Source organism: Anastrepha obliqua, chromosome 4 (genome assembly GCF_027943255.1).
Source record: "Anastrepha obliqua isolate idAnaObli1 chromosome 4, idAnaObli1_1.0, whole genome shotgun sequence".
NCBI lineage: Eukaryota > Metazoa > Arthropoda > Insecta > Diptera > Tephritidae > Anastrepha > Anastrepha obliqua.
The window spans coordinates 13,309,416-13,331,551 of NC_072895.1; the positions used below are offsets into that span (position 1 = coordinate 13,309,416).

At 38.3% G+C, this 22,136-nt stretch overlaps 1 protein-coding gene and 1 pseudogene across 1 annotated transcript; both read left to right on the forward strand.

Moving 5' to 3' along the window:
* Positions 1–262: 262 nt before the first annotated feature.
* LOC129246194 (angiotensin-converting enzyme-like) lies at positions 263–16,742 on the forward strand. The gene is made up of 7 exons (XM_054884787.1): positions 263–354; positions 11,356–12,263; positions 12,325–12,670; positions 12,852–13,072; positions 13,156–13,296; positions 15,918–16,096; positions 16,192–16,742. The coding sequence occupies exons 1-7, from the start codon at positions 313–315 to the stop codon at positions 16,239–16,241; spliced, it is 1,887 nt and encodes a 628-aa protein (XP_054740762.1). The 5' UTR covers positions 263–312; the 3' UTR covers positions 16,242–16,742.
* LOC129246580 (U2 spliceosomal RNA) lies at positions 7,043–7,226 on the forward strand (annotated as a pseudogene).
* Positions 16,743–22,136: the final 5,394 nt, after the last annotated feature.

Genomic DNA, 22,136 nt, shown 5'->3' on the forward strand with positions numbered 1-22,136 from the left:
ATTAAAAAAAAAATTACAAAAAACAAAAAAAGAATCAAGTACGAAATCGTTTGTTTATTTCTTCAGCTGCTCCATAATATTTATATGTTTTAGTTATATGGCACAGACTTGGCGTTCTTGACTTGAGGTTATCAGTGCTAGAGTCACCCCAAACGATTCTTCTATCAACATTCGTGCATATGTATGTATGCGTATTTATTTCTCTAAAAATAAATCAAAGCGCTTAGGTGATAAATTTTAAAGTAATTTAGTTCCAATTCAGCACTCGTTGTGCACGGTTTTAGAAACTGAGGTTGTAAAGTTGTAAAAACTATGGTGATGTTCAAGTGGAGCTGGCAGCTCTCAGCGCTGTTGGTTAGTACCAGGACAATTAATTAAATTCTCGTAAAAAATTTAAAGAGTGTAGTGAATTTAAGTAAAATTTTCAACAATTTATTATGAAAATATTACATGTGTTCAAAAATAAAACAAAAACAATAATTATGTGAAAATAGTTGCAGTACTCTTTTGGTGCATTACTCAGTACTCTTAGATGGTTGAAAAACTAACATAATTTAAAAAATTTATAATTTGAAACAACAAATACGTTTGATAAAAAACTGTAACAATCTTGTGTAAAAAACTGGGAACACGAATTCAAAAAAAGTTTAACTTTTTATTTAAATGAATTTTTTTTAATTAAATTTTGTTTTTCTTTTTCAATTGTTTTTTTTTTTATAAACAAACAATTTTAAATAAATCAAATTAAATTGAAATAAAAAAAAAAAAATCTTTTCTTTTGAATTTTTTTATTTAAAAATTGAGTTTAAAAAGTTTTATTTAATATCTTTAAAAATATTTTATTTAAAAAAAATTTTTTTTAGTTTTATTCTTTCTTTCAAATGCAAACTGTGAAGACTGATTTAAAAAACTTTTTTTTAATTTTTTATTACAACTTTTTTTATTTTTTATTAAAACCGTAATTTTAATTTTTTATTGAAAAGAATTTTTTTTAATTTCTTATAAAATTTTTGTTTTTTCTAATTTTTCTTTATTTTTTTAACAAAAAAAATTTCGAAATAAATAATATTAAATTTAAATAATTAAAATAATTTTTTATAAGAACTTTTTTTATTTTTTATTCAAACCGTTGTTTTTTATTTAAAAGAATTTGATTAAATTTGAAGAATCTAATTTTTTGTTAAATTTTTGTTTAAAAAAAAATTCTAAATTAATAAAATAAAATTAAAAAAATTTAAAGAAAATGTTTCTTAGTGATTTTTTTTAGTTAAAAATTGTACAATATTTAAAAAAAAAATTTATATTAATTTTTTTATTTAAAAATTATAATTTATTAAAAAAAAATTTAAATAAAATGTTTTTATTTTTTTTTTTGGTTGGGAGACCCCACCACAATTTTGTTTGGATATGGAGGTGAAAAACTTGTTTCCTTACCCTACTCATATCTATACCATTTACACCACGCAGCCAAACCTAATTTTGTACTACCCTTCTATCAGTTTGCTTTACAGCTGAATTATTGAACTCGTCTTCTATGTACAAATATTTTTTTAAAATGCTGTCAACTGGTAATTTAGCATAGGAACGCCCTTGAAAATATTCATTATCAGCATATAAAGCGTGTAAACCTGATATACATCAGTGCTACACCATTTAACGAACTAGTCCATTATAGTCACAAATGGTACTAGTCCAATTTTTGGCAAAAATTACCAGTTATGGACGAGTTAAAAGGGTAAATAAAAATAGATAACAGAACGTTTCAATAATATTTTTGTATGCGTTAAAATATGGCACTTCATATTTTCATATACAGTGAAATCTCCCTTGGGCTGACAATCACCGTCAGTCAACTTTTGTCCGCCGAAGAGAGATGTCTGTGTGAGGGGAGGGGCAGCTTATTTCAAAACTTTTTCATTTTTTAATTAATTGAATACTATTTTTTATTTGAAGAAAAGTGAATAATACAATATCATTCAAACGAAAATCAAATTATTATTATATTACATTTTAGTCAATAAACTAAAGGGTGGTTAAGTTTTAAGGGCCGGTATTGATTTTGAATAAAATAAAATTTTGTTATGAAATTATTGTTATTTCTCTTTATTATGAAAATACTGGTATAGCTCAATTACGCATAGAGCAAAATATCGGCCAAATTACCGCCAGGGCCTCGGCGGCACACCTCCATCCGATGATCCAAATTTTCGATGACGCTGAGGCATAATTGAAGTTCAATGCCGTTAATATGCCGAATTATCTCATCCTTTAAATAACCCCAAAGAAAGAAGTCCAACGGTGTCGAATCACGTGATCTTGGCGGCCAATTGACATAGCCGCGACGTGAGATTATTCGGCCATCAAATTTTTCGCGCAAAAGAGCCATTGTTTCGTTAGCTGTGTGACAAGTGGCACCGTCCTGTTGAAACCACATATCGTCCACATCCATATCTTCCAATTCGGGCCATAAAAAGTTCGATATCATCTCACGATAGCGAACACTATTCATAGTAACTGCTTGACCGGCCTCATTTTGGAAAAAATAAGGCCCAATGATGCCGCCGGCCCATAAACCGCACCAAACAGTCACTCTTTGTGGGTGCATTGGGTTTTCGGCAATCACTTGGATTATCATTCGCCCAAATGCGGCAATTCTACTTATCGACGAATCCACTGAGGTGAAAATGTGTCTCATCACTGAAGATGATTTTGATTTTGATTTGAACGAACGTTTTCATAATAAGCCTGAATAACTTTAGCACGTTGCTCGATTGTGTATCTTTCCATGGATTAAATTGAGTTAGTTTGAAATTGAATATCGGCCCTTCAAATTTAACCACCCTTTATATAAAATTTGATAATTGGATTCATTACATAAAAAATTAGAAATTGTCGACTGACGTATTTTTATTTTAAAGAAAACTATTTTGCAGTGGTTTTCCAATTTTTAAACAATTTGAAAGCAGTAAAGTTATTGTCCTCACACACTCATCTTGACCGAATAATCTTTTTATTGTTGACGATGAGCGCAGCCTGTGCTTTTCCAATTCTGAACCTTATAAGGAAAATCGAGTTTATTTCATTTATATTTAATAATTTTTTATCTACAAAAATGATGTTTGCAAGATTTGATGAGCAAAACTTACCTACTGGCTAGTGCCCGGACAGCCAAATTGTTTTCTTCGTAAGCGTTAATAAAATCGCGGCGCATATCAAACATGGAAAAAATCACACTTTATCCGAGAAGTCTTAGAAATGAAAACACAATTTTAAAAAAAGAAAATTTTTTTTTTGTTTTTCAAAATAGTCCCCAACGCTGAGGACATTTTTTTAACCCCTCCAATAAAATAGCATTTGTCGAACTCTCCAAAATATGCCTTTGTCTCGGTAGGGCATACTTGAGCTTTAACCGTAAATAGTTCACCTATATTTGTATGTGTGCACATGTGTGTGTGTAGAATTGCACGCTAAGTTTAGCCACTGATAGTCACTATATTTTTTTAATTTAAAGAATTCACTTCATTTGAAACTAGTTTTTACAATTTTTTTTCTAATTAGATTTCATGCGACAGATTGAAGAACGTCACGTTCGCGTGATTGTGTTAAGTCTAATGCTCGTTAAAAAATTATTATTTGACTATTTTGTAGATAACACATCCATATAAATAGATAACATTGTCAGCTGAGATCAGCCGGGAACATTTGATTTAAAACACAGAGTACCGCATTCGGCATTCAGCAAAGCAACTCGATGAAAGCACAGCCAAGAAGGCAATAAATTTAATATTAAATAGGTATAAATGGAAATTATAAAATTAAGCAATTGGCAATTAAAATGCATAGAGATTATCTTTAAATTATATATATTTTTGCTATATACTAGGTTGTTCAATAAGTTTTGCAGTTCGATAGGAGAAACACACTTTATGGCTTGAAATATACTTTATTATTCAGTGAGACTCCCTGAGCATCAATACACTTCTCCCAACGAGATTACACTTTATGAATTCCATCCCAGAAGTCAGAATCTGGAAGGGCTACAAAATACGCTTCCACAGCTGCTATCACCTCATAGTTTTATGAAAAACGCATTCCGCGCATAAACTTTTTTAGTTCTGGAAACAGATGGAAGTCGCTTGGAGCCAAATCTGATGGATGCTGCAACAATTCGGAGTTTAATTCATGGATTTTAGACAATGTGACACGTTGGATTGTCCTGATGAAAAGTATTTTTTTTTCTTTTGCAAACTGGGTCTTTTTTCACAAATTTTTTCTTTCAGTTGGTCTAAAAGGACATTCAAAAGTTATCATTTTATCAGTTCAGCAAGTAATCTAAAACCAAAATTCTTGGCCGATTTCTGTACACGAATTCGTTTCGGAGTCGAATAACCAGATTCACACCACTCTTTATCCTCTTGTTTTAATTTAGAATCATGGTTATAGACCCAAGTCTCATCCATAGCGTCTCTTCCATACTTTATCCTTTGGAAAACGCTATAAAAGTTATTGTTGTTGTACTTCAGTCAAAAATCTATTATATTCTACTAAATATCTTTCAGTCACAGGACGATTTTCTGTCCTGTCTGGTCAATGCCCGCACTATGTTTGATTTTTTTTCCTTGTAGAAAATACTGTGACACTTCGGTACTAAATGGCTTGAAAGCAAAGAATGAATTCAAGATTGAGTTGAAACTTCTCATACGCTCATATGAAGAGTGCACCAGCATAACAAAACAAATTTCGGGTAGTAGCAATGCCCTCTCTTATTGAACCGCAAATCTTATTGAGCAACTTGATATTTTTACTATATTCAGAGGCAAGCAGAACTGGCTAAATATTTTATGTAACGGGTGATCAATCATGAGGTGCTTTTTTCAATAGTTAAAAAAAACAAAAATGTAAATTATGTTCAAAACCTTTATTTATCATTTGAAAGGACATTCTTTGACATTTACTTTCTGAATATGACTTTATTCAAATGTTGGCCGCAACTACGCTTAAGGTGGTCCATTCTGAAGGTCCAATTTTCAATCACTCGTTCGAGCATTTCGACTGGTATGTCGTGAATAACACGCGTAATGTTGGCTTCCAGAGCTTCAATCGTAGCTGGTTTATCAGCATAGACCTTGGACTTCACGAATCCCCAAAGAAAAAAGTCCAAAGGTGTGATATCACAAGATCTTGGTGGCCAACTCACAGGTCCTAAACGTGAAATCAGCTGCTCTCCGAAATGACTTCTCAATAAAGTCATTGTTTCACGAGCTGTATGGCAAGTGGCTCCGTCATGTTGAAACCAAATGTCGTAGAGATCATTAGATTCAATTTCAGGTAGCAAAAAGTCCGATATCATGGTACGGTAGCGAGCACCATTCACAGTTACGTTGCGGCCATCATCATTTTTGAAAAAATATGGACCGATGATTCCACCAGCCCATAAACCACACCAGACCGTTGTTTTCTCTGGGTGTAAAGGTAGCTCTTGAACCTGTTCTGGTTGCTCTTCATCCCAAATACGGCAATTTTGCTTATTGACGTAACCATTGAGCCAGAAATGCGCCTCATCGCTGAACAAAATTTTGCTCGAAAACAGCGGATCTTCTTCAATCTTTTCAAGAGCCCAATCAGCAAAACGGTGACGTGCAGGAAGGTCATTTGGCTTTAGTTCTTGTACGAGCTGTATTTTGTATGCTTTTAAATGAAGATCCTTCCGTAAAATTGACCAAGTTGTTCCATACGATCGTCCAAGTTCCTGAGAACGGTGCCGAATCGATTCATCGCGGTTTTCACGTACACTCTGCTACTGCCGCTATATTCTCAATGCTTCTTGCTGGACGTGGTCTATTCGGTCGAGAATTATCCACCAATGAATATTCGGATTCAAATTTGTTGATGGTATGTCGAATAGTGTTTAAGGCAGGCCGATTATGTTGACCACAATGCGGTCTAAGCGCACGAAAAACATTTGTCACAGAATGCTACTTTTCATAATACGGTTGAACAATTTGTAGACGTTGTTGCGGTGTGAGTCTTTCCATGATGAAATGCCAAACGCTGTTCAACAAATCCACGATGACAGTTTGCCACAACTCTCACGCGATCTGTAAAAAAAAGGCAAATGAAAAAAACTCCTCTTAATTGATCACCCGTTATTTATATAATGACGCCTTGGGATGCTCTCGCCAAGGTTTTCAATAGTTGAATGTGGACAATCACGACATTCCTTCTCAATTCTTGACCATAGTTCGTCGATATTTTTTTGGGATCGTTTTGTAGGATGCTAGCCGTTTATTTAGAATAGAAATTTTCAATTGGGTTTAAATCAGTATTCTGTGCTGGCCATTCTAAAAGCAGGAAGTGTTAACTTTTTATCCACTTTTGAACAATTTTTCTGGCTTCAGGTTCTGGTCCCCGTCTTGCTGCTCAGGTCAGTCTCTTCTGCCAGATAAGCGCTTGGGTCAAGAAGCTACGACAAATTGATCTGCAAGATATTTAAATAGTCTTCTTTTTTCATTATCCCGAACATTCGTACCATTGGACGAAGATGTCACCACGTGAAGCAGCACCACGCCATACGGGTTTTTGATGCCAGTAATACTGCTTCCCATCCGACTAAAAACAGTTAATACAAGTCTCATCCGACCATATCACTCTTTTGCAGTCATTACAACTTCAGTGTTTGCACTTTTTGCTGAATCTCCACCTAACTTTCATGTTTTTGTCAGATTATTGAAGTGAAAACTTCTTTAGAATCGTTGGGAGTGATTTGAGGAAAAGTGAAACGAAAAAAGCGACCAACTTGGCTACGAAGCGTTATATTATATGTTGATATAAAAGTAGCGACGAACTAAATAAAAATAACTTTTATTTTTTCTTGTGATTTGAACCAAGGATTTTGGATCGGAAGCTCACATTGCTAGTCGCTCGGCTACCGCGCCATGCTGTCGTCGCTGGCCTAAAAGTTATTTAGTTACGAAGCGTTATATTATATGTTGATATAAATAATTTTTGTGAGCGTGTAATTCTCAAAAGTTTTATTAGGTTTATTATTTAAAATGTATTGACTAGGTAGTGTGGTTATCAGCTTAACATCTGATAGATCCTCCATCGGAGGACAACAAATGTTAAACTAATTTTTGGAAATGCGCGGAGTGTTTTATGGGCTTGCTCCGCCTCTGCCACGGGTTGACCCGGTATTGCAGTACCGCCGGGATTTCAGCCTTGAATAAATACAAGAAAAAATATACTAATACATTTAGCTTTGGTGGGAAGAGCCATAAATTTTTATATGAATACATGTAGACGAAAATGGAATTTTTTTTTTTGAAATTTGCATTGTAGGACATTTCTGATTATTTATTGAAAACAGTTTTTTGGCTTTTCTATTTTTGGTTTAGATACTGAAAGTCAGTTTAAGTGAATCGGTATAAATATTTCGTACATTAATTTTTGAAGTGAAAACTTCTTTAGAATCGTTGGGAGTGATTTGGGAAAAAGTGAAACGAATTACATATAAACGTAGCGACGAACTAAATAACTTTTAGGCCAACACCGACAGTATGGCGCGATTGCCGAGCGGCTAGCAATGTGAGCTTCCGATCCAAAATTCTTGGTTCGAATCACAAGAAATAAATTTTTTTTTTTTTGAAATTTGCATTGTAGGACATTTCTGATTATTTATTGAAAACAGTTTTTTGGATTTCAGCCTTGAATAAATACAAGAAAAAATATACTAATACATTTAGCTTTGGTGGAGAAGAGACATAAATTTTTATATGAATACAAGTAGACGAAAATGGAAGAAATTTGTAAGTCTGTTTCTTCGGTCCGTTTGGATATTTTTTTTGACAACATCGAAACCAAAGCATTTGTATCATATTTTATCTATCATAAGCCACTCGTATCATTTGTTGAAATTGAAAACATTGAGGATGAATAATGATAAAATGAAGAAAATAAAATATGAACTTTATAGCAATATTATAATGAACCTATAATTATCCCGCTCCTAATGCTGCTTTCGTCTTATTCTCTCTCAGTTTATTTTACGGAAGGTTTCACTTCTATCAAGTCTAACCGTTAGACTGGTATTTTTTTTTGTTTTCAGACTAACAAGTACAGAACTTAGACACCATTAAATCCATTGTACTGCACTCGGATTCCCTTTTTAATTTTCTTGAAATCTACACGACCTCTGAAAAAATCAAGAAATTTGAGAAGATTTTGTGGTGCCAAGGAGCCAAGGTGGTAGCATCTTAACACACCAGTGCCAAAGACCTCAACCCTGATTCGAGCGAAGGCCGGGCAGACGCACAGAAAGTTGTCCGCCGTCTCCTCCTCTCCACGTGCTGGGCAGAGTGCACTGACCACCTACGTTTACATATGCTTCGCTCATAGAAAGTGGCCCGTCATCAGTCCAACCAGCTGCCTACAGTCCCTTCTGCTTACTGAGAGAAAGATCTGCCACAGTCGGTTGGAAATAACAGGTACGAGTACCAACAGTTTTGGAAGATATTGCTGGCTTTTGTGGCTTGATGGGGGCCTCCGAAGCGATTTTTTTCAGCGTTCTGCGTGCTTTGTACTCATTGGTGGGTTTTGAATTTTTTCTGCGGCTTCTTTAGGTCTTTTAGCTACTTGATGATGTCAATATTCGCTTCATTGCTCGCGCATCTCTTTCCGAAAGTAGAGTGGGGTCCCTTTTTGTAAGCTTAGGAGCCTTCATATTCCGTTGTTTAGGCACTGTGATGGCAAGTATCCAAGCGTTGTGCTCTTTTCCTTGATGAGCGACCATTTTCAGTCAACGAAAGGATTTAATCTTCAACTTTTTGTCAATCATCCTCAGTTCGATTAATATACCAAAACCATTCTTTTAGTGTGAACAAAACTGAAAGTTTGACGATGAAACGGTTAAACTCAACTAATTTTTTCGGGTAATGATATTAAGATTAAAGTATTACTGCCGAATCTGAGCACATGGAAAAGTGGCTAAATAGATTTTTTTGTTATCTTTGTAATATCTTTTCTATTTATTTTGAAATATTTTTTAAACTTGAATAAACACGTTTTATTTCTTAATAAATGAATCATTTAACCTGAAAATTTGCTAGCCGTTCTGCTCGCCACTGTAGCTATTCAGAACGAGAGCGGTAGAGTTACAATTCCACTCCTTTTTGGTGTTGCTTCAGCAGTTTTGTATTGATATTCATATCCTCTTTTTTTACCATTTACTAATTTGTTGCCAATGTTGAAGGAAAGGGCTCCTCTTGGACATTGTCGCACATAGCTTGGATGTTCTCAAACGAACGACTTATTCACGGACGTCCGAATGATTTTTAATCCCACGCTGGGTCAATTTTTTCGAGCGATGGCTTGACAATTCAAATAATTCTCCTAAAATTCACGTTGACTTAAAGCCACTAAAGAGTTATGTGGCTAAAATAATTTATTCCCGTTCTGGTGACGTTTCCTTTCTAAATATCTACTACTAATAGGACTATGAATAAGTTCGTGCGGTTTTTTTCGAAATTTGAAACTTTATTGACGTAAAATGGTTACAAATTTAATATTCAAAGTATTGTCCATCGCTTACTACTACTTTTTCCCATCTTTCTGGCAATTCACGGATTCCCTTTGTGAAAAATTCGGTCGGTTTTGCCGCAATCCACGAATCGATCCATTTTTTGTCTTCATCGTAATTACGGAAGTGCTGGTCAGCCAGGCCATGTTGCATCGATCGGAAGAGATAGTAATCGGATGGCGCAAGGTCTGGACTATACGGCGGGTGGGGTAGGACATCCCATTTGAGCGTTTCTAAGTATGTTTTGACCACTTGTGCAACATGTGGCCGAGCATTGTCATGTTGCAAAATAACTTTGTCGTGTCTATCGGCGTATTGCGGCCGTTTTTCTCGCAGTGCTCGGCTCAAACGCATCAATTGTCGTCGGTAGACATCCCCCGTAATTGCTTCATTCGGTTTCAGTAGCTCATAATACACAACACCCAGCTGGTCCCACCAGATACACAGCATAACCTTCAGGCCATGAATATTCTGCGCCGACGTCGATGTTGAAGCATGGCCAGGGTATCCATACGTTGCCCGACGTTTTGGATTGTCGTAATGGACCCACTTTTCATCGCCAGTCACAATTCGATGCAAAAAACCCTTTCTTTTGTGCCGTTGAAGCAGTTGTTCGCATGCCATAAAACGGCGTTCAACGTCTCTTGGCTTCAATTCATACGGCACCCAATGGCCTACCTTTCGGATCATTCCCATGGCTTTTAAACGTTTGGAAATGGTTGATTGATCAACTCCCAAAGTTTTTGCAACCTCTTCTTGCGTTTGAGCCGGATCTTGATCGAGCAATTCCTCCAATTCGGTATCCATGAACTTTGGCGGCGCACCCTCGCGTTCTTCGTCTTCCAAGCCAAAATCACCACTTTTAAAGCGTGCAAACCACTTCTGGCACGTTCGCTCAGCTAGAGCATGCTCACCATAAACTTCCACCAAGATACGATGACTTTCGGCTGCTTTTTTCTTCATATTAAAAAATTCCCCGCAAAAACACATTATTTGGCACGAAATTCGACATTTTCAAGCGTGGTAAAAATATTGTTGTTTACGCTTCAAATAAAAAACTTATACTGACGTTTGTGCCTTACGACAGTAGCTCTCCAATGAATGTTTGGAAATGTGGATCGATGGAATAATAATCAAGTTACGCCATCTGTTGTAAAACCGCACGAACTTAAACATAGTCCTATTAAATCGCTACAAGGTTCTCATCATACAAGTCCTAACGTATGGTGCAGAAGCTTGGACGATGACAATATCCGATGAGGTGTCCCGTGGAGTGTGCAAGAGAAAGCTTTTGCGGAAGATTTTTGAACCTTTGCATGTTGGCGACGGCGAGTATCGCTTCATAGCCGGTGTCATGTCGTTCGAATGGATACGGTCCGTCTCTGTAAGTATTTGATGCAGTACCAGCTGGCGGTAGCAGAGGAAGAGGAAGGCCTTCTCAGCGTTGGAAAGTTCAGGTGGGGAAGAACTAGGCTTCACTTGGTGTGTCCAACTGGCGTCGGTTAGCACGAAAAAAAAAATGACTGGCGTGCTTTATTAAACTCGGCCAAAATCGCGTAAACGGTTATCGCGCCAATCACGAATAAGAAGAAGAATACAGCTAACTTATTTTTGAAACCTTTAGTATGAAGCGGCTGGGATGAATAAGCAAACTTAATCCCTTAAACAATTACCTCGCTCAAACTATAGAGCGATATTTTGTATTTTTTAAAACTATCAAAATTTTTTTGTTTCACTCATTTTACTGTGTTTCTCTCCCTCTCCCTCTCTTGCCACCGCAGCTAACAACATTCACCAGCTTCGCGCACTCTCAACAAAACTACAGCCATCCAAATGAGTTTCTATACTTCAACGAAGCAGATGCGCAATATCTACTCACCCAAGTCAATGATGTCTATTGGGCCAGCGCCACGGCCTATCGGCAATTCGCCGACGATACGTTAAGTCCCGATATTTTGATGCGCGAAAAGTTGCGGCCCTTCTATGAGACTATGCAGAAATTCGATTGGCAGAATTTTGTAGATCCTCTGTTGAAGCGACAATTCCAGGTGATTTTGCGCGGTGCCAAATATCCACCAATCAGCTATAAATTCAAACGTGCCACACACACACTGAAGAGCATGTCGCGCAAGAAGTGGGTGTGCCACAAAGAGGATGCCACCAAATGTAATATGGCTTTTGTGCATCAGATAAAGACGATCTTCACGAATAGCGATGATTTGGATGAGATCAAATACTATTGGAAGGAGTGGCGCAACAAAATGCCCGCTGAGGTGAAGGAAGCGCTGCACTACTACATTGACTACTATCAAAATATGAGTACACCAGATGTGTTGCCATCTGCATATTGGTATGATCAGTATGAAGATCCACATTTGATCTATGAACTGGAGAAACTAATGGATGCGCTACGCCCATTCTATCGGGAATTACACGCACATTTACGCAATATGTTGCGCCACAAGTATGGGGATGATGTCATACCACCAACTGGACTCATACCACATCATCTCATGGAACAGGTCACGTATCAGGCGTGGAAGAAGGAAACGGTGTTGCAAAATCCTTTCCCACAAAGAAAGCTACCCAATCTGCAAACCGAATTGGATGGTGAGGGCTTGCAGCCATTCGATTTCGTCAATATTAGTGTGCAGTTCTTCAGCTCGCTGGGCTTTAGCAATCTAACCGAGTAAGCACAAGATATTGACATAGCATAACGGTTAATAAATTATTTTAACTCTTCAACTCAGTACATTCATGCGCGAGCATTTCATTCCAATGGCTGCTGGCACCGGTGGTCCCGACTGCAAGTCGCGTATTTTCGATTTCGGCGAAGTGGAGCTACACTACTGTCCCAAGGTCTACTATAAAAAGCTGCTGCAAACACACGCTGACATAGCGGCGGTGCAATATGCGATCGAAAAAAATAATTTCCGTGTTGGGCTCAATCAGGAAGCCTGTCCCGGTTTTGGTGCTGCACTGGGTGAGGCTGTAATATTGTCCGTTTCTAATCCAAAGCATTTGCAACAGCGTCTAGGTCTCTTGAAGAATTATGAGTATGATGACATTTTGAACTTGAATCGTCTCTACAGAATGGTGAGTAGCGATAAGACTTGGTGGTGCTCGAGTAAGCAAAGAAAAAAAATATTGTGATAAGATGAGGTAAGCAGAGCGCAAGCTATGTTTTAACCAGAGTGCAAAAGAAACATTTCTCTTTCTCTACTCTCCTTACTCAGGCATTTGCTGGCTTACTCATACATTTGCTCTTCTCTTTTAGGCTGCTCATACACTGCTCACACTGCCTACTTATTTTGTTCATGAAAAACTCTGGGTTGATATGATCGATGGTAGAGTGCCGCCTGAGCATTATAATTGTCACTATTGGAATCTAATGCAGAAATATATGGGCGTGGAGCCACCTCTGCAAACCAACCCAGATGCCTACGATATGCCCTACAAGTTCTATGAGGGCATTGTCGATCAGTCTCGTAGCACCAAGTAAGAAACCTCTAAGCTAAAATATTAAGCAGATAAATTAGTGGTATGAGAATGATATTGATAAAATATTTATATATTTCCAGAAAACTATTTGACGAGTTCTTGGGCTATCAGATATATCGCTCAATTTGTTTAAATATTGGGCAATATGAACGACGTAACGCCTACAAGCCACTGGATAACTGTGATTTTTACGGCAGCAAGCATGCGGGAAAATTTATTTAGTAAGTGACTACGAGTATTAATAAGGGGATTACCGTGAAAGTACAAACAATATTAAGCAGTTTTGCTGAAGCTTTAATTCGAACTTTTAACTAGAAATCTCTTTTATTAGGTTCTGGGTTGTTTTATAAGTTCATAGCGTTTTTATGGAAGACTTTTATTTAAACAAAAAACAATAATTGTATCAAAAAGTTAATCAATTATATATTCCTCGGTGCTGTTTGATGACGTTCCGCAAAAAACCGCTTGGTCTGATATCAACGAATTTTTTCAGCATCTTTTTAAAGACTTTTTGTTATCTGAAGGACCTCCCATTTGAGCTCTAGGAGTGCGGCTTTCACCACTTGCGCAAAATGGGGCCTGGCGTTGTCGTGAAGGGGGGTAGTTTGACCCTGTCATTCAGGTCTTTTCAGTCGAATAGCCTCATTCACGTAGTGTAGCTGGGCAATTTAGAGCTCCTTGTTGACGATGGCATTCTTTTCGCGCATTTCCCAGTCCCACCAAAGACAACTTTCTTCTTGATCTTCTTGTTTTGGATGAAGAATTTGAATTCAGAACGTCCTCCTCTGCGGGACGTGTCATCGACGTCAAAGTCGCCATTTTTCCGTGCCTATGTCCAAGCGACAATAAGCGCCTTCGGGTCAGTGACGGTGCATTTGACATAAGCCTCATCTGGCTTATGGTCACATTGACATTGCGGGAAACTGTGAGGCGGATGAGCTGGCAGACAAGGGACATGTGAGATGACTTCCCCGCGAAGAGAGATAAATGGGATCCCACTGACTACCTGCGGTCTGCTCCGCGCTGAGATTCGCGCCAACTTAGCGAGCGCTGGGCAAGTACACAAACTTGTAAGGTCGCGAAATCCTTCTGGCAACGTGTGGATCGGGGGCGCTCGGGCGATCTTCTGAGGTTGACAAAATATCAGCTTCCGAATCTCGTGGTTTTTCTCACAGGACACTATGCGCGAGGAATGCATGCTGTGAGACTTGGAATCACCTCGAGTCCTTTTTGCGTCGGTTGTATGAAGCATGAGGTGGAATCATCTCAGCACCTTCTCCTTAGCTGCCCTGCTCTGGCGGGGTTCGGATCTAGGCATCTTGGCTCTTACTTCTTTGCTACGTCTGCTGATATAGCTGGCGTTGACATTAAAAATCTGATGAATTTCATCAGCAGCACAAAGCGGTAGACGCAAACGCAGCACAGTCATCGTTCATAATCCACACACTCTCACAGCACAGTAATTACCAATGGGGTGTCTCCGAAACAGTTTATTGCCACCTCTGGTGTACCTGAGGGTAGTATTTTAGGGCCCTTGTTATTTTTTTTTTTTTTTTTTTGAAGTGAAACTTCTTAGGCGTCGATGAACGAGCGAGAATGGAGAGTAAAGTTTCAAGGTCATGCAACGTTTTGCGCATTTTCGTTCCGCGACAGAGAAAAAAAGATATAACGTGGAGGAAAAGGAGAGAGAGAGCTATACCTTATACATATCTTAGATACACTTTAGGATATTTCTCCTGAGTTTTTCCTTGTGGTTGCTAATTTCTAGTGAGAAATTACAACGCCTACTTTTAAGCGCTTGTTTGTTGGTGCAAACTTGTAGGAAATATATTTTTAGTACCTACTTTTTGGCGTTTTCTTTGGTGCCTACTGTTTGGGCGTTTTTTAGTTCCAAATTTTTTGGCGTTTTTTTTTTGTGCCTACTTTTTAGCGTTTATTTCCATTTCCGGGCTAGTGCTTGTGCGTACTATAAAGTGCTATCCATTCCGGCGTCGGATTTATTGGAATTGCCTTGCGGTAATTTGTGCCTTTGCTGCGGTCCTGGAATCGCTGCGTTTGTGTGGGTGAAAAACGCTCGGGTTAGTGCGCGTTGTTGCCACGGTTTGTCTCCGGCGTTCTCCGCCCTTCTCCGTTTTTTGTAAATCTTGTCTATTTGTATTCTCTGCAAATGTTGTGAACTTATTTAGATATATATTCTTTCTCTCTCTTTCTCTCTTTTTCTCTCTCGGGTCTATCCCTCTTTCTTTGTCTGCCTTGAAAGTTTCATCTGTTATGTATACTACGCTACACTCACTTTTTTATTCGAGAATTTTTTCACGGTCTTAAATGATTTCGTTTCCAATTCACTCTTTTGGAGAGGGCTCAAATAATGTTTTTACGTTTTGCACACCATTCATTCAATTTCTCAGACCCCTAATCATCATGCAAATCTCGTTGTTTATTGATTAGTCCTTTCTCATTAAGTGGCAAAGGTACTCGTCAGGCAGTATCAGCTTTTTCGATTTGGAGGCCAAAGAGGTATTTCAATTGCAAGTACAAAATTGCTTTCTATGTAACAAATCCAAGTAATACTTCGTAAATATTTGTTTTTTAGTTTCAGAAATATTAATTTGGTTCAAATTCAATTTTAACTTGTATCTATTTTTAGCAATTTAATGGTTACTTATGTTGATAATCTAACTTTACTACCCTTTTTAATCTAAATTATTCTAAAATACTTGTATTTTAGTTTTGAATTCATACATTAAATATCTGTTCCGAGTTTTGTTAGGCATTAATGAATAAATGATTGAATAAAAAATATTTTTATAATCAGCCCATGTTTCCCTCTAATTTTTTGCAGCGACATGATGAGCGCCGGATCCTCAAAGCCGTGGCGTGAACTCATCAAATCACTAACCATGATCAAGTTGACAAATATGACTGCCACCGCATTCCTGGAGTACTTCGAACCACTAAACACATGGATCACCGACGATAATGTGAGCAAGAATTTGCGGGTCGGCTGGATGCCTATCGACAGTGAGTAGTGCACATTTCCCCCCTCTTGCACTTGACCTCATTCATTACAACTTTGTATGTTTCATTCTTTCATAATTTTTTTCTCCCACTCACAGAATGCAATCCACGCGTAGCTCTGCTAAATGCAACCAAAGTGGTTTATTGAAAAAAATAAAATAAAACAAAAATAAAAACGAAAATAAAAACAAAACAAAAGGCGTGAATACGTGGCACATGTCAACACGTTCCGGCAGTAATCTGTGCAGAAACTCAAGCAGTGACAAGACTAACACAACAATCGCTCGTCAACATCATCATCCACCCACGCTATTACCGGGGGCACACCAGCAAGCATGCGCTTCCAAAGATATAAATTATGTGCTTTCTTTATTTGTTTTTATTTATTTATTTTTTTTGTTGCCGCTTGAACTGGGCGCAATCCAGAAATTGTTGAATGGATTCATATACACGTTTTATCAACTACAGTCACATTCATTTGCACAAGCGTTGATGGAATTTTTGTTTACGACGAAAAATATCCATTTGATAATTTTACAAAACAGCTCAAGTGTTGCCACGTTTTCATTATCTCATTAAGAAACTTAGTTTTTAAGCAACAGGAAATGAAAAAAATGTTTTTTTATCCTTGCAATAAAAGTAAAATGAGCTAAAGGCAGTAATCAAAGAAAATGCTGAAATTTAATGGCGAAGAGAAATCGCCCCATTTGTCTTTTCATGGCTATGTTACATGGAAATACACAGTCGAGTTTGAATATAGTGAACACTTTTTTCCATTGAACGCTCATAGCGAACACTGACTTTAATATAGCGGATCTGTTCCAATAGCAGAAGAAAATAAAAAAAAAACACAATAAAATCCAAGAAAAACGCTAAAAAAAGAAAACCGTAGTTTCCAAACAAGGTATTCGATTGGGGAATAAGTTCGTAGCGTTTTTACCAAAGACTTTTATTTAACCAAGAACCAGTAACTAACAACCTCTTCCTACCTCTCGTCCAATTTGTTGATGTCGTTCCGCCAAAAATCGACTGGTCTGGTGTCGAAGAAGTTGTTCAGGCAGTTCTTAATGACCACTTTGTTATCGAAGCTAACACTCGCCCTTCACATGGTTTAACAGGGAGCGGAAAAGATGGTAATCGGTCGGTGCAAGGTCAGGAGAAAATCGCGAATACTAAAGAACCTCCCATCCGAGCTCTCGGAGTGGGGCTCTGCGGACTTCTAAAACATGGGATCTGGCGTTGTCGTGAAGGAGTGTGGCTTGACCATATCGATCAGGTCTTTTCAGTCGAATAGCCTCATTCACGCAGTATAGCTGGGCAGTTTAAAGCTCTTTGTTGACTGTGGCATTCTTTTCGAACATTTCCCAGTGCACCATACCCTCCAAGCTCCACTAAACACATATCACGATCTTCTTTGGATGAGGATCCAGCTTGACTATCGGCTCTGGCGTATCTCCTGGAGCCACCCACTCGTTTCTTTGCTTCATATGGATGTATAGGTACCATTTCTCATCTCCCGTGATGGCTCGATGGCGGGCGAGATGATGAGAAGCAATTTGAAACTGACTTTCTTTGTTTTTTTTTTTTGAGCTCGGGAGGCACCCAGGCTCCCAATTTTTCGGTAAGTCCCATTGAATGAAGATGACTGAGAACCCTTTTATGATCGCGGTCATTTTTTTTAGCAATTCATGACTGAATTGGCGACTGTTCTCCTCCTTCGAAAGTGATTTGAGACGTTCTTCAGCGAATTCAGAAGGGCTTCCGCTGCTGGACGTGTCATCGACACTATCGACGTAAAAGTCGCCATTTTTGAACTTTGCATACCATTTTCGTGCTATAGACTCACCTGTGACACCTTCTCCATACACGTCGCAAATGTCCCGTGCTGCTTCGGCAGCGTTTTGACCTTCATGAAAAGCAAACAAAAGCAGGTGTCGAAAATGCTGATTTTTGTCTCTTGGGTATTCCATTTCTGAGCCTCAAAACTAATACAATATTAAATAACTCGAAAAAACAATTAACATAGTTTTGTAAAGGAGAAAGAGTTCTATCGAATGACCTTACCTTTTGCCAAACAGCAAACAAATCGTTGTAAAATAAAAGAAAACATAAAAATGCTATGAACTTATTGCCAAACCCAATATATTCGCTAGAGCTCGGGCCGAGGGCGCAAAGTACCGAAACAAGTAAATTCCATTGGAGTCAATTTGCAGCTTTTAACTTATCGTAATTTCGTTAAATGGGCTTAGCCTCCATGTTCCATTTGTTCGTTCTCTACCACGAAAGTTTTGAGGGTTCCAATGTAACGATACTCTGCCGATGTCATTATCAGGTTTACGGGTTGTGTGACTAATCCATTTCAATTTTCGTTCGCGAATCGCAATTTCAATTACTCTATGAGCACTTCGAGTGAGGAGCTCGTCATTCGATATCCAGTATCAGGTCATCAGATAGCTCTATAATGGCTCTAAGACAGCAATTTATAAAAGTTTGAATTCCCTTTGATGTTGAAACCGTTGCATACCACGTTTCACAGCAATTTAATAGCACAAACTTAAAGTTGGAGTTAAAAGTCCTCAGCTTTGTTCTGGTAGTCAGCTTAGAGCATCATATGCTTTTAAGTGTTACAAAAGGTGACCTGTCTTCCTATATCCTGTGTTCGATGTTCGCAGTTGTATCGCCGTCTGTGGTGACTTGGCTACCTAAGCAGTTTAGGTTAGGTTAACCTGGTTGGCAATAAGCCACGCATAGACCTTTTAGTCCCTATCGATACCAGATGCACCCTAATCAGGTAAGTTTATTTACTTTTTCGATAGGCTGACCATAAAACGTAAAAGCGCCAGGCCGAATATCATTGATAGCCGTAGCTTTCGATTTTGCAACATTAATACGCAACCCAACACGTCCAGCATCTTTAACTATATCATTTAGCTTGCGTTGCCTATGCAGCTTTTGAGGACTTTGAAAGTTACACATAGCAACGTGATCCCCCTCCAATTCCAACACTTGGAAGTAGCGCCCCTCTTCGGAACCTTCACCAATATGACCTGCATCCAATAAAGATCTAGCATTTCCTTTTCGCAGATGGTTTGGGACAGCCTGGAACAGCATTTGCGCTAATAGTGTCGGGTCGGCTTTTACATTTCGGCCGTGATGTTGTCCACTCCACCAGAATTCACAGCAGTCACAATTTCTGTAACAGTTGGGTGTTGGGAAGATACGCCGGTAACTCTTTGAGTACGCCGTCCAGGAATTGCTACCAATGCGGGCTGCTCGGGTACAATGAAGACTTCATGAAAGTGTTCTTTCCTCTGCACTGCTCCCGATGGTCGGATATGAATTTTTCAGCATTGCATTTGATAGACATTTTGGGATGGCCTTGAGCTACGCAGAGTTTGCGAGCGCAGTCGTATAAGAGTTTCAAGTTACGAACAGCTACCGCAGTTTCAGTTTCTTCACCTACCGAGTTGATCCACATACGTTTGACATGACTGCAAAGACGTTTAACTGATTTATTTAATTCTGAAAAAATATTTCTGATCCCTGCTATTTGTCCCTTCGAGGCCTTTCTTTCGTCAATTTTTTCCATGTTTCTTCTGAAATTCATAGCTTTGCTTTGCCAGTAAAAACTAGTTGCTGTGGGTATATCAAAATTATGAGTCCATTTCAAAAGAAATATAATATAAAATGCTTTGATAATTAGCTTAAAGTGCAACACGTTACCGCAAAAATGAGTAGAAACATTCGAAAAGTATTATCGCTAAAGGAAAAATAAAGAAAGTCGATTTGAAATTCCTGAAGAAATTATGAAAAGCAAGTTCTACAAAAAAAAGAAGAAGCCCGTAACAGCATCTGAAGCAATTCATTTTCGATGAGGCTATCGAATGAGCCGAAGAAGATGAAGAACGGCGGGCGAAAAATGAGAAATAAATTTAAGCTGATGGAATATTTGCTAGTCATATAGAGAGTTTTTACATTTTAATTTTAGAAAGTAATCCTCCGAGGCGAATTTATAATACGAAAATGTCAAGAAGTGTTGAACAGTTGTTTTTTGTTCTTTCTTCACTCCGCTCTGAAGCATATGACCTCGACTCTTCCATCGTACACCGTTCTGGGCTGTTGTTTTTGCGCTGGCCCATGTCGACCTTATCCCCAAATCGACCTTATCCATTAATTCTTTGACCCAACGCGATCTTTGCTCCCTTGCGGATTCTGTTTCAGTGCCATTCTCACATGCTATCTGGTGGTTTTCTAACGTCTGCTCAGAATTCAACATGCGAAAGACCTCATTAAACAGACAAGAAAAGACGAGAACTTCCTTTACAACATTGTAGCTGGGGATCAAACATAGTTTTTCTAATATGAACCTGAAACTCGCGTTTGGAGAATTCAAAAATCAAGTCGATGCTTATTCGTTTTTACGATTACAAGGGAATTGTCCACAAGGAGTTCGTGCGAATGGGTCAAACCGTCAATGCAATGTTCAATCTTGGCGTTTTGAAGCGTTTGTGGCATCGCATTCGTCGAATTCGCCCTAAATACCGTGAAAGGGGGAGCTGGCGCTTATTGCATGACAATACGCCATCTCATGGATCCACTCTCGTAACTAATTTTTTGACTAGAAATCGCATTTAAATCATCAATCTCTCACCGTATTCACCTGATATGGCTCCCCGGGACTTCCACCTATTCGGAAAATTGCATTTGGCCATGAAAGGAAAACGTGTTGCGTCCTAGAAGTCATCCAAAAGACTTGTACCGACATCCTGAAGGACAACAGTGTATCGAGGACAGATGGAACTATTTTGAATAAATAAACTCGAAGTTATCCGAACAAAGCTCCTGTCGTTTGTATCTTCGATCGGTCTTGTTTATTTTGGACTTCACTTTGTATGTCTTGCTTCATTTTGGTTGACTCTCATGGCTTTGGTCTTGGCGATGTTGACCTCCAGTTCGACTGGGCGTACCAGCATTAGCAGTCTATCCGCCTTAGCGCCAGAGAGTTTGTGAGATAAGAGGCAGCTGTCATCGGCGAAGTCCACGTCCTTAAGGTCTATTTATTCAAACTGATAACCACCAAACAGGGTGGCATCTCTGTCAAATTAAATATTAAAATCACCGAATAACGCAAAGAAGAATAACAAAATGAGATACTAGCTAAGCTATTAAATCAATTTTGAGTGTTTCTTTTTCAAATATATTTGCAGAAATTAAGTAAAATAAAAAAAGTATTTATTTGCATTTAATTTTCGCTTAATACTTTTTGTATATTAAATTAATGGTTTTAAAGAAACGATGTAATTAGATTACCAAAAGGTTAATAATTATTCGGCTTATGATTTATCGCGTGGAGAGGAGGTCTGAGCCCTTAAACACCGGATCGACTTACGCTCCGAGATGTGGACAATCTTGTCCATTTGGCTGCAGGGGAGTTCCAAAAACTAGTCCAGTTAACTAGAGACTTGGCTGAGGAACTAATTTCTCAACTTGAAAGTAAACTTAGAGGCTTCGTTTACAGTGCAAACTTAATCTAAATGAACCACAAAATTACAACTCCGAACTATCATTGGCCAATCCGTTTAACATCGTTCGTGCTGAAAAGTCTAGAACGAGTACTGGAGAAACATATTCGAGTGAAGGTATTGCCGAGAAGTCCACTTAGTAGAAATCAACACGCTTACCAGAGTAAAAAACCATGTGAATCAGCCTTACACGATCTTATTAGCAAGGCTCTACTAGCGGAGATGCAGGAACTCCATTTTCATGTCCAAGCATATGCGGACGATGTCTGTGAGCTAATATCGGATAAGTCCCTAAGGAGGCTTGGCACGAAAGTGCAGAGGATTCCGGACAAAATCGTTGACTGATGCATGAGATAAGGTCTTCCCGTCAAACCGAACGAAACCACCATAGTCCTGTTCACGAGAAAACGGAAATTGGATAGATTTAGATTTAGATTTAGAAAAGTGTGACACTTGGCCTTTCCGATGAAGTTAAATATCTAGAAGTAATCCTGGATAAGAAGCTGTCTTCGGAGGCACAC